Source organism: Artibeus jamaicensis, unplaced genomic scaffold (genome assembly GCF_021234435.1).
Source record: "Artibeus jamaicensis isolate MK-2021 breed Jamaican fruit bat unplaced genomic scaffold, CSHL_Jam_final contig_1998, whole genome shotgun sequence".
NCBI classification, from domain to species: Eukaryota; Metazoa; Chordata; class Mammalia; order Chiroptera; family Phyllostomidae; genus Artibeus; species Artibeus jamaicensis.
Genome location: NW_026521407.1, coordinates 7,056,158 through 7,068,067, shown reverse-complemented (window position 1 = coordinate 7,068,067; position 11,910 = coordinate 7,056,158). Strand labels below are relative to the sequence as shown.

At 51.4% G+C, this 11,910-nt stretch overlaps 1 protein-coding gene across 2 annotated transcripts in view; it reads right to left on the bottom strand.

Annotated features, from left to right (window-relative positions):
• The window catches only part of HLF (HLF transcription factor, PAR bZIP family member), a 52,839-nt gene extending 41,288 nt beyond the window's left edge, over positions 1-11,551 (bottom strand). The window contains exons 1-2 of one of the 2 annotated variants that reach the window (XM_037129602.2): positions 11,009-11,551; positions 8,604-8,936 (exon numbers count right to left, since the gene is read on the bottom strand). In XM_037129602.2, the coding sequence (XP_036985497.1) occupies positions 8,604-8,936; positions 11,009-11,123 (448 nt within the window). In that variant the 5' untranslated portion in view covers positions 11,124-11,551. The remainder of the gene's footprint in view (positions 1-8,603; positions 8,937-11,008) is intronic. The other variant, XM_037129603.2, reaches the window with a different exon arrangement.
• Positions 11,552-11,910: the final 359 nt, after the last annotated feature.

The following is an 11,910-nucleotide window of genomic DNA, read 5'->3' as shown; positions in this document are numbered from 1 at the left end:
TGTGCATGCGCCAGAAGCCAGCACAGCAGAGACGAGTACTGGGTCGTTTTTCTCCAACAGCCCCTCGCCTCTGCCAACACTCCTGCAATTGTCTACGACACATCGCTGGGAGTGAAGCTGCACACGCTGACTGTTATTTTTTATTTAAGTGAACCGGTGTGGGTTATGACAACTCCTGGCTCTCTGTAATCTTGGCTTGACATCAGAGCACACTTCGGGGGTACCTGAACGAGTCATTTCATGCCGGTGCCACTCAGCAGCCCCCCCCCCCCGCCACCTCTCCCAGAGCCCGGGGCCTCCCACCCAGTTCCATTCCTCTAGCTGTACTCCCAATACAGAACGCACACCCGGACCCACCCCACGCCACCTTATCTGAGCGCGCTGTGTGGTTAATTCCTATTTCAGGGAAGAAGGAAGCCACAAATATAAGGTCAGGACTCAAGAATGCAAAACGGTAATAATGACTCCTTTGTCTCTCAGGAGTAAAATTAATAAGCTGGCCAGAAACGTAGCTAAGTATTTTTAGCTTGATATTACTGCTGCAGGTAATGCTTATAAGCAAGTGCTATTTGGATCACTGAGGCATTAACGCCTGCTTTCTTATTCTCCTTCACTCATACGGATACACACACACACACACCGAACACACACACACTCACAGAAATCCGTTCTCTATACTTGTTTGCAAACCTAGCAAGCTTCATAAAGTAGAAGCATTTAAATGTGATGAATGTTAATGCGTTTAGGTTTATTAAAATCTATTTTTCTACTCCTATGAGACCAGGCCTGCTTTTAGACTTTTAAATTCTGAACCATTCAAATCCCTCAAATTATTTCCTTGCCAAAGAGTGTTTCCCCCAATCACCCAAATTATGGGCTTTATAAGTGAAACCTAAACCCTGTGTTTTTGAATTACTTTGTCTAGATCATTAGAACACTATGTTTTGAAAAGCTGTTTGATGTTCAAGGGAGACTATTTATTTTCCAAACAATAATAATAAGGAAGTCCCGGTCTGCCAGAGGAAACTATTGTGAAGTATCTAAAAATGTTTCCAATCCAACCTTGAACCCAAGTGGAAATGTCCACATGCCACTTCCCCACTGAAAAAACCTTCCAGGGCTCCTCACTGCCTGCTGGATCAAGTTCAAGCACTGTAGCCTGGCATTCACACAGCTGCCAGCCTCGCTGGCACCCGCCTCTCCAGACTCATCTCCCTGACTCCTTCCTATGAATTTTCTGCACCAGCCAACTGGATCTGCACCTTGTTCCCTAAACACCCCGTGGGCATTCCTGCCTCTATAACTCTGCCCACGCACCACTCGGGCTCCTCCACCTCTCACTCTAGGCCCAGCAGAAGGTCCAACTCTTCCAAGAAGCCTCGCCCTGGGCACTCTTGCCCTGGGCAGTGGCTGCTTCCTGTGAGGTCTGGTGGGTCTTATTGTCCGCGCTCCTCCCTCATTTTGAAAGACGTGACTCTCTTTCTTTCACTCTCCCCTTCCTGCAGGAATCAGCAGCTTCCATGAATCCATCATTTGGCACGGAGAACATGCTAGCTTGTTCTGTCGCTTGTCCCTTCCCCTAAATGTTCTGTCTTCCCTACTGTCCCTACTACGCTGCCATCTCCTCGAGACCGGCAGCCAAACCGTGCTCTTGTCTGTCGGCTGCAGGGCGCAGCACAAAGCCAGAGCTGCTTCTGGGCACCATCCACACTGCTCCTTGCTCCCGAGGCTTCTCTGTTGCTTTCTAACCTTCAGACCACTTACCAGGGAAAAGAAACAAAGCTGACCTGTGGTGGAGGGCCACGCTGGCCCCTTCGTGCATGTTCGCTTTAGAAAGCTCACACAAACCCAACAAAGATGTTACTCTGCCGATGAGAGAGTGAAGGTTCGGAAAGAGTAAGGACTTGCCCAGTAGAGGGCCGTTTCGGGGAAAGCAGAATTATTATTCTGGAGTGCCTATGTAAAGTCTCGCTTGTAAGCAGGAGGATGACGAACTGGACTGGACCTTTTTCCTCTCCCAACACCGGAACGTGCCTTTCTCGTTTCTTTACCCCTGAGGCCATTATGTTACGTCAAGTACAATTATTAATGTCTGTTATTAAAAATGCAATAGTAACATTGATGGAGTGGGTGAGTTGCTAGCAGATTTATCATGGAGAAATCTTCTGATCAAGAACTTCCGTGAACGGCATTTGGTTTGTTTGATTTCTAACCTAGTGAGTGAGGAAGAATAAATAAAGATTACAGTTAGTGACCCTAGGTTACCTAAAACTCAGCGGCTAAGAGAGGCAGAGAAGATGGAGGTGGAGAAGCCGAGAAGAAATTTAAATTGCTTGCTCAAAGGCCTTCATCGGCTAGGAAGGGAAAAGCGTGGAGACTGCAGGGCTGGGTCCTCCCGTGAAAAATGAGGTCAGATGGTGGCAAGGATGCCTCTCGCAGCACTTCCTGGGTGCCGGGCTCCGTGCCAAACACTGCACATGCGCGTTGGCTCCTAGGACCCTCTACACCCTGTGAGGCAGGTCCAATGTTATGCCAAAGTTCCGGATGGGAAGTCAGAAGCTCGGGTCATTTAAATGACCTGCCGGAGACCTCAAGCAGCCACCGCGCCGTCAGGAGTCGGCCCAGGTTGGCTGGCCGGCGGGATCTCATGCTCTGACGCACCTCGATATTGCCTCTATCAGAACTGGGCCTCAGACACAAGCCGTTCTGATGGATGTCGTGCAAGGGGAGCCAGCAGGTACCTGTGGCTTAAGGAAATGCAAGTTTCTTCCAAAACGGTGGTCTGGTGGCTTCAGGCCGACACTCGCTGGGGCAGCACCAAATATTACAGGGAATGAAAAATAGTCTCACCCATTCCCGTTAGAGAATTGAAGGCAGGCCCTGCGCCTCCCTGTCCTTCTGCCTCGTCTTCTTTCTCCAATGTTTTTTTTTTCTTTTTAAATCTTATTACTCCCCCCCTACCACCTTCCCTCCTCCCTCCATTTTCACTGCTGAGACATAAAAAATGATTCCTGGGTGAAAGTGATTAGTGCTGGTTGGCAGAGAGTTTCTGAGAAGCTCAATAAATCACTGCTGTCCTCTCCTCCTTGGGCTTTCTCCCTTCAGATGCTCTCAAGGCTCTTACTCCCCCCACCTCCCCCGGCCCTTTCCGGCTCCTCTACCTAGTTCTGCCTCCGCACGGCGGTTTTTTCTAGTCTGGTAAGCACAGTGCTGAACTGGAAAGACTCTGCCAAGACCCTTGGCAGGAGCTGGCCTGTAGGAATGCTGCCCCACCACAGCGATGCGGAGAAGACGGGGGCCTCTGGGCAGACGGGAGGAGACGGGGCCAAGTTTGGGGTCTGGCTAGAGTGTGGAAGAGAGCAGGTTTCCCTGGCATCTGCATCGCCCTACAGAGCTCAGCTTTCTCGTGCCAGGGTCAGCGTTACAATTTCTCACTGGCACTTGCTGGGTTTCTCCTGGGAAGAGAAGCAAGCATGGGGGGGAGCGGGGGTGGAAGCAAGCCAGCACACCCCCCGGAGTCGGGCGAGCTCTGCAGGGCACAGCCACGTGCCTGAAGCACATGGTCACACAGGCAGGCGGCCAGGGTTGCCAGGGCTCACGCGAGCTGGGCCCTGGAGTGGCTGGGGGTTGAAGTGGGGATGGTGCAGGGCACCAAGCGTGTGGCTGTTTCCACACAGGAGGTGCTAGCTCAGAAGTGATGCTGCTGGGTGAACATGGGGGGGGGGGGTGACTTGTCCTAACTCAGAAGGAGAGGAGTCAAGCAGGCTGCACAGAATATTGGGAGTGCTGACAAAAAAAAAAAAAATACATGTCCTATTTTTGCAGGGGGAAGGGGACTGGATGGAACAAATCCCAAGTAAAGACTGGGTCTTTCTTCCTGGGCCACGCACTGTGCCACCCTCTGCAACATGGTATCTTCCTGAGCCCAGCTAAAGCCCCAGGAAGGGGGGCTATTTACAGTCTTCCTTCTACTGATGAGTAAACTGAGGCCTAAAGGGGTTGAGAAATTGACACCCAGTTACACAGAAGGTCAGTGTGAGTCCAGGCTGTGGACCCACGTCCCTGGGACTGCAGCCTAGGCCCCTAACAAGCACGCTGCCCTCGTCCACACCTCCCTGAAAACACCTCTCGCCAGAAGGTTGGGAACTACTGCCCTGGGAGTGGGAGAGCATGACAAGGCCAAGAGACTGGGCAAGCCTGTCCTCCTCAGGGCTTGGCAGAGAAGATGAACTCTTAGAGGAGACAGGGAAGAGTCTGCCTGCCCCCCGCCCCCAAAGCTGACTCTCCCCTCTGCATGGTCTTCTTGATCTTGAGGCTCTTCCAAGATACTCTGGGCCCAGAGCACAGCAACTGTCGGTCATGACGCTCCCAACCTGCAGACATGTCAATACGCTGGGTGGAGAAATGTAGGAACTGCCTGCATGTCAGGGGAGGGAGAAGCTGCAGCTTCGCCTCACAGGTCTGGGAAAAGCAAGCGAGTGCCGGTGCCTCGGCAGGACCTCCAGCCTCCGCAGAACCAGCAGCACAGGACTCGCCCCGTCGTCAGTCAGATCCCAGAGCCAGCACTGTCCTTCCACGCCAAGACCTTCTCACAAGGGCAGGTCAGCAGAGACACCACCAAGTCCAGCTTGGAAGAGGCGCACCCGGCTTGGTCAGGTTCCACCCGACCTTCCCCTCTTCTGAGCTGCCCGCTGAAGCTCCCCTCTGCCCACAGGCCCCCACACGGGAGGGTTTTCACTTCACTCCATGACCAGCCCTCATCCTAACACAGTCTCGGTGCTCAGAGCAGGAAAGAGCCATCTCAATTCTCAGCTGAATATGGTCTAACAGTGCAGGACACCCCCAAGCTATTCAAAGAAAAACCACCAGAGGAAACGATTTCAACTCTGGCTTTACAAGCATGTGATTTAAAAATAACTCTGCCTTTGTCTGCTATAGATGACTTTCCCTAAAGGGACTGCTGTCCTTAAAGCAACTGCTCAGCTCTCGGGGCAAACAGATCCTCATTTTACAGTACCCGGCGCTTCCAGGTAGCACCTCTGGTAGCATCCGACACGCAAACACTGCCGGGGTCAGGATGGCTCCGCCATCTCGGCCGGCCTGGGTCACCCCGGAAGGCACCCCTCAGTGGCGGAGGAGCTCGTGCAGGTGGCTAGAGCTCCAGCCACCACCCTTTTCTGCTTTCACTAGGATGTCAGCCCAGAACGCTTAGCAGACTCTCCAGAACCACAGGAGGTTTCAGTGGGCGCTTGGGTCGTTCCTTTAAGAAAAAGTGTATTTCTACAGATGTTTGATCCATTGTCGGGTCAGAGGAGCCAGGGTGGGCACATTAAGTAGGAAATGGGCTTGGGGGCGGTCACAGCAGAGAGTATGAGAATCCGCAAGAATGCTCGTCTCGTCATGCCCAGACACGCTTTGGGCAGACCTAGAAATGCACAGTGGGTCACCTTACGGCTCCATTCCCTTTCCGCCAGACAGGACGCCCGAATGACACAGTGTGACTGAGCACAGCTCAAAAGGTGCAAATAGCAGAAAATAAATGTTTAATAAAATGACTCTGAAAACTGTCTCTGGATTAACCTGATGCCATAGCTTTATAAACTGCAAGTGTACGGCGATGCTCTCACTAACATGGTACAGCTTCTGGAAACCTGACCGCTTCCCGACATTCTCGAAGGTTTCGTACAGAGCGTTACTAGAGGTACAAAGGCTCGATGCGTGTGTGACAGTCCTGGATTAAGCCCTGAGTTTGCCGTCCAAGTTGAAAGTCTACATCAGTAGTTCTCACCAGGGATGATTTTGCCCCCAGCGGACATCTGGGCAGCAACTGGGTCCATTTTCACTCATCACAGCTCGTGTGTGTGTGCGCGTGTGTGTGTGTGTGAACTTCCGACCGTGCACAGGACAGTCCCCACAGCAAAGGTTTTGCTGGAACACCAACACTGCCCCAAGACTGAGATGTGCGCTTCCCTTCTGAGGACCCATTTCCCCCCGAGATTAAAGTGGTATATCTAGTCTGGCCGCCGGTGTGATTACACAGCACAATCAGAAACTTTCTCCCTTTTCAGGTTTGTTAGTGAGACACCACCCACCAGGGCCGCACCCCCGACCTAACCTTCCTGGAGATCAACACTGTATAAACAGCAGGGAGTCCCTTTATCTGCACCTGGTATTTGAAAAAGAGCTTTAACTTTCTTCCTTTTTTGTTAGAAGTATCATGAGTTTTCAACTGAAAGAAGATTATTTGGGAGTGTGTTTCTATTATCAAAAAGAGACATTTAAATGATGAGTTAAACATTTGTAGGTCCCACTGTCCCTTTGGATCCTAAGGTCCTTCCTTCCTCCAAAAGCTAATGAATGACGACACTTGCTGAAACTCGGGGGCCCTGGGCTACGGACGGTGAGTCTCACCGGGGCAGCTCGAGTTCCTGAGAGTCAATGGTGAATACCGATCCTTACAAACTCTGACAACAAATCACTTTTACGGAAGCCTCAAACCCCCAAAACCTGATTCTTGATTCTCACTAGGAACCGAGCTGTGGGGACCTAGTACTTGCATGCCTCTGGGGGAAAGATATGGTATTTCTAACGTGGTATATCTTGTATTTGGCAGAGGATTAAGAAATACTTGTCAACTGAATGAAAGTGTTAGGGTTCAAACACCCCAATCCAATCACCATTGGTCCAAACGTCCCGAGGCTTCTCTCAGGAAGAGGTTACACTGTACCCAATGCCTTTCAGTAGGTTTTTCAGGAGACAGGGTGGGGTTGGAGTAAATGATAGAAGTTGACACCAAAATAACGACCATAACTGCTCTCATGATTAGAACGTCTGTGCTAGTAGTCCTTTGACCTCTTTATACAGACCATCTCTAATCTTCACCATACCCCAATCAAAGAGAAATTGTACCATTCTACACAAAGGGAAACTGAGGCTCCAAGAGGTTGTCACCTTGTGAGGTCAAACAGCTACAGAGAGGTACATCTCACTCTGCAGAGCAGGACGACTGAGACGCAGCTGTGCCTCCTCACTGGGGCTCTGTCCCCTTCTCCCTGGTTTTTTCCCCCCACTTTGGTTATTTTGCTGGTTGTGTGTTCCTGGGAAGAAAGTGAAGCCAGTGCCACTGTGCATGCTTAGGCACAGGGACTCAGGTTCACATGAAGGAACATTTTCCCCAAGCTTCTGCAGCCTCCGGGGTTGGTCAGAGGTTAAAGCTAAGCACCACACCAGTCTAGTAGCTTTGAGTTGCAACAACTCAAAGTAGGTTTCGGAGAAGGGGCCAGCACAGAGAGCCACGAATGGGAGAACTCTAACTCCAGGAATAACACTCAAGAGAGGGGTGTGCTCTTCCTCCTTCGCATCGTTTCCTTCATTTTCATCTTGCTCTTTGTGTCACAGAAATTCTGCACGAGGGGAGGACAGTGGGTGCAGGAGGGATCTGCAGCCCAAGCCGCCCATTGTCCTGCTTTCTGTCTTCCCCTGCAGCGAAGGCCCTCAGCTCCGCCACCTTCCCGACAGTTTATCTGGCTGAATCTTTGTTCCTAGTTACCTGTGCACAGAAAATGGCCTTTCTTCCTGTTCATTTGGTGCTGGAAGACCAAATGAACAGGAGTGCTGTCTCTAGAGTGCTGGAGGCTGCAGCCACAGCAGCCTCAGCGCGGGTCTGCGTCTGAGCACCCAGCAGTGGGCACTGAGGCGCTGGTCATTCCAGGTGACGTTTGTGTAACATTTCAACACTATTTACAGCCAGCCTTGCGGCCTCGAGGGCTTTCACAAAAGTAGATTAAGTGGGATAGGCAGATGAAAATGAAAAAAAAAAAAAAAAAAGAAATGTGAGAACAATTCGGTTTACAGGAATACTGAAGAGAGAAATATAGGCTCTGGTGTTGAAAACGGATAATTAATATGAGAACTGCTTTTCAATGCAATTTCTCAATTCCTGACAACACAAGATGGAAAGATTAAAAAAAGCTATCTGCTGCACACCCAAAACTCATATTATTTTTCCCTTTAGACCAAGATGAGGATGAATGTGGGTACACCACAGCCTCACAGAGAGCCTACCCACACCTTTCAGCAAGAGCCTACTATCTGTGTGTTTGGGGAATGGGGAAGAGAGACAGCAGAGGAGATGGACACCAGACTTGTCCGAAGCATTAACTGTAAGTTGGTATTTCTTAAACCGCAGTCCCTGGGTGAGCTTCATCAGAACCCCCAAGGGAGCTGGTTAAAAAATGCATATTCCTAGGCCATGACCCCAGAGCTGAAGAATCAGAATTTCTAGAGTAAGTGTCCACAGAATCTACATTACCTAGCTCTCCAGGTAACACAGTTCATTGCTGTGGATGAAACATGGGCTGGGGGCGGGGGGGCGCAGAGGTTTACGGTGTGATCATGCAAAACAGCTTATTCTTGCATTATTATTTATTATGGCATCATTTTCCATACAAACAGCTGTAAACCTGTATTTGCCTCATCCAGTACGAGGCTCCTCTTTTAGAGCGACGTAAGTGCCCTCTGCTGAAGGTGTTTATGCGTCCCCCACCCTGCCCCTCCCTTCAGCCCTCCTCCCCCTCTGGACGGACAGCCTTCTGAGAGTTTACCTGGTCTGATGGGGCTCTGCATGCAGTTCGGGGACGGGATTCCCGGGTGAATGGGTGCGGAGGTCCGACTGCTGAGGTCCATGACGGAGGGGGCGGCTGAGGAGGCCGGCTGCAGCCCGGGAGGGTGCGGGCTGTGGTCATGCTGAGGGCTGGGGGGAATGCCGTTTTCGGACAAGAACTCCTCCAGGTCCATGTATTCCAACTGGAAAGTGTCTCCATCATAGGGGAGGGTTTTGTCCCATAAGGTGGGTCCCAAGAACGCCGACTGGGGCACCGTCGGGCTGTTGCTCTCATCATCCAGCTTCTTTCCCTTGTCTTTGTCTTTATTAAATGCTGCAAGGAAAGGGGAACATTGGACTTCAACAAAGAAAAAAAAGTTTCTTTTTCCTTCTTTTTTTTTTTTTTTTTTAACCACCTCTCCTGGACTCTGCTACGAAACCACTAGTCACGAACAGCAGGGCCGTCTGGCTGCTGGCTTTTGTGGATCCAGAGTTAAAAGTTCAGGCAGGACTCGGATCTCTGCCTGTTTTTCAACATCTTCCTATTTACTTTGGAAAGAAAGCACTTGTCCTCAGGACAGGGCTCCACACTGCTCTAGGATATAAACAAGAGAGCACAGACCTCAGGGCACTATTTGAGGAGACACATAATCGAAATCTACGGTGGGAATACAACGCCTGCAATGACATAAAACTGCTGTGACTTTAAAGACAACAGGCAACGACCAGGCACACTCAGTACAGTAGCAACACGAAGTCATTCAGCCTTGGAAAGCCAGTGAGTTGGCTTTTCATGAATTGCCTCCAAAAATGTTGTGATCAACTTGCAAGTAGTGATCGCCCCCATTTATAATGAGGAAATGGAGACCCTGAGCCTTGAAGGAACTTGACCAATACCTTGTGTTGGCGTGGAAGGAAACCCAGCACACCTCCTGAGTTCCCACACGTTTGATTCCAAAGCCATGGGGCAACACTGCGTTTTACAAAAGGAGGGTTTTTTGGTTTTGTTTTCAATACACAGTGCTTTCTTTCTCCCCTTCCTCCAAACACTTAAGTATAATCCGATTCACAAAAAATTACGCATGTATGCAACCTATCAAAAGCACAGCTAATGGAGAAGGTGGTCACTCTACATGCCTATGACACAGGTATGCAGCTATTTCTACCTGGAAGTATTGCCTCATCCCATGAGGGCTTTAACCAGCGCTCTGAATTTTGCCAAGTCTAGTGGCATTCAGGCGCTGGTGAAATCTGGGATTAAGGAATCTGGTTTCAGAGTTTCTTCCTCAGAGAAACAGCCTCCACACGTCATCCATTCTAATGCACTACAGTCTCATCTGCTGAGAATCTGATTTAAAACAACAACGGATGCAAAAAAGATTACTGGCAGCACCTTCCTCCCAAGCGCTACTCCTTAAAGGGTAGTCACAGGAAAGCTGTGCTCCGCAAACCGCGAACCAAACCCCTCCACGTTTGCAATGCAACAGGTTGTCTCCTGCTAGGATAGACGACGCCAGCACTCCCAATATATTTGCAGCCAAATGATCTTTCAAGACTTTGAGCCGCACCGCCCGCATTTGCTGTGATACAGAAAGCAAGAAACCGCAATAGCCCAAATGTCAAAACCCCTGCGGCACCAGCTCGGTTCAGCACCTCCTTGCACGACCCCTCGGGTCCTTCCCCAGCCAAGGTTGCTGGGGAAGCTTTGGGACTTACCAAGAAAGGGCTCAAGCCAGAGGAGGCTCCTGTGCGGTTACACGTGAGGCTGCTCCTCTCTCCCCTCCCACCAAGAAAGTGCACGGGGGAAAGTGTCAGCGCTGGAGGCGTGCACGGCTTCCCGCCGAGAGACGACACCCACCCCATGCCATTTCTCACCCCCCTTTCTGAATTACTCTTCACTGGAGAACACGCGACTCTGTTCACACCTCCTGCGTTCCAAATCACAACTAACAACATAAACACTAATATGACCATAATACGCAGCCTGGGCAGTAAGACACCCCCACCCGAGCCCCGACCTGCCCAAACGCAAGCCCCCTGATTTCTCCTCCCCAGCCGGAACAGCTCTGCTCCGGCGAAGCTGGTGTCACTCTGCAGGCGGATAAGCCTTTTTTAGGAAACACTGATCTGTCAAGTTACCTCTCCCACCTGCGCCGCAGGACTGGGACCCAGGGAGGCTGGGCCGGGTCCCCATGGCTATTTTGAACATTGCTTGGTAAGCAGGACCCCAGTTCTTGAGGAGGGGTGGGGTGATGGGAGGGCTCCTCCAGTTCGTTCAAGCAGGGCCAGGGGGTGGGAGCGGGCGCTGGATGCTCCAGGGAGCTAGCCAGGGTGCCATGCCGAGGAGGGGGACCCCAGGAGCGCCGTCCCTTCCCAGAGCGGGGCAGCCAGGAGGGCAGCGCTCACCGTCTTCGTGATGAAGGGGGAGCTTCAGTGGGTTCTCCAGCAAGGACCTGAGCACGCCGTAGGGAGGCGGGATGAAGGTGGGATTCAGGGGAAGTGGTCGGGACATTTTCTCCATCGCGCTGAAAATATTTTTTTCTTAAAAAAGAAAAACGAAAACAAAAAAACGCCAACCCCCAAAATGTTGCTGAGGTTTTTTTCTCCGTCCTTTGCCAAAAGTACTCGCTTGGAGACGAGAGAGAAAAAAATTACTTATATCTTTATAAATACATCTGCATTAGAAAAAAAAAAAAACTTTCCGGTCCCCGGTGCAGACGGTCTCCGGAGAGTGCACCAAGTGCCCGCCGGCTCCGCCGCACGGATGCTCTCACCTGCCTTGAACCCCTCGTCTTGTCAAATGTTCAAAATTGCAAAAAAGAAAGACAAAATATGCAGACCGTCGTAAAACAGCGGAAGGCACCGCGCCACCGCGGCCCCGTCCCACCAGCGCCCGAGGCCACACGCGGTCCCACCCCACCCCCCTCCCCACGACGGTGGCCGCTGCTCCCCCGCGTTCCGCAGCGCTGGTCTCAGCGCAACCGGCCACCCATGTGCCGTGGCCCTGACAAGAGTGACGTCAGGGCCCGCACCGCGCACCGATAGGCGTATAGGGGGCGGGGCCGCGCGTGGCCCCGCCCCCGCCCCGCCTTCCGCGGCGGCCTGTTTAGCATCGTCGCCCGCGCAGATTTTCCGGGACATGTGGAGCTGGCAGGTTGCAAAGGGACAGGGGCCAGATCCCCAAGACCAACGTCTTGGGCTAAGAATTTGATTTTTTTCAGGATGGTTAGAAGAATGGGGAATTTATTTCAGTCGTCTTCAACCTGGGAATAACCTGGGGAGTTTAAAAAATCCAGATGCCCAGGCCA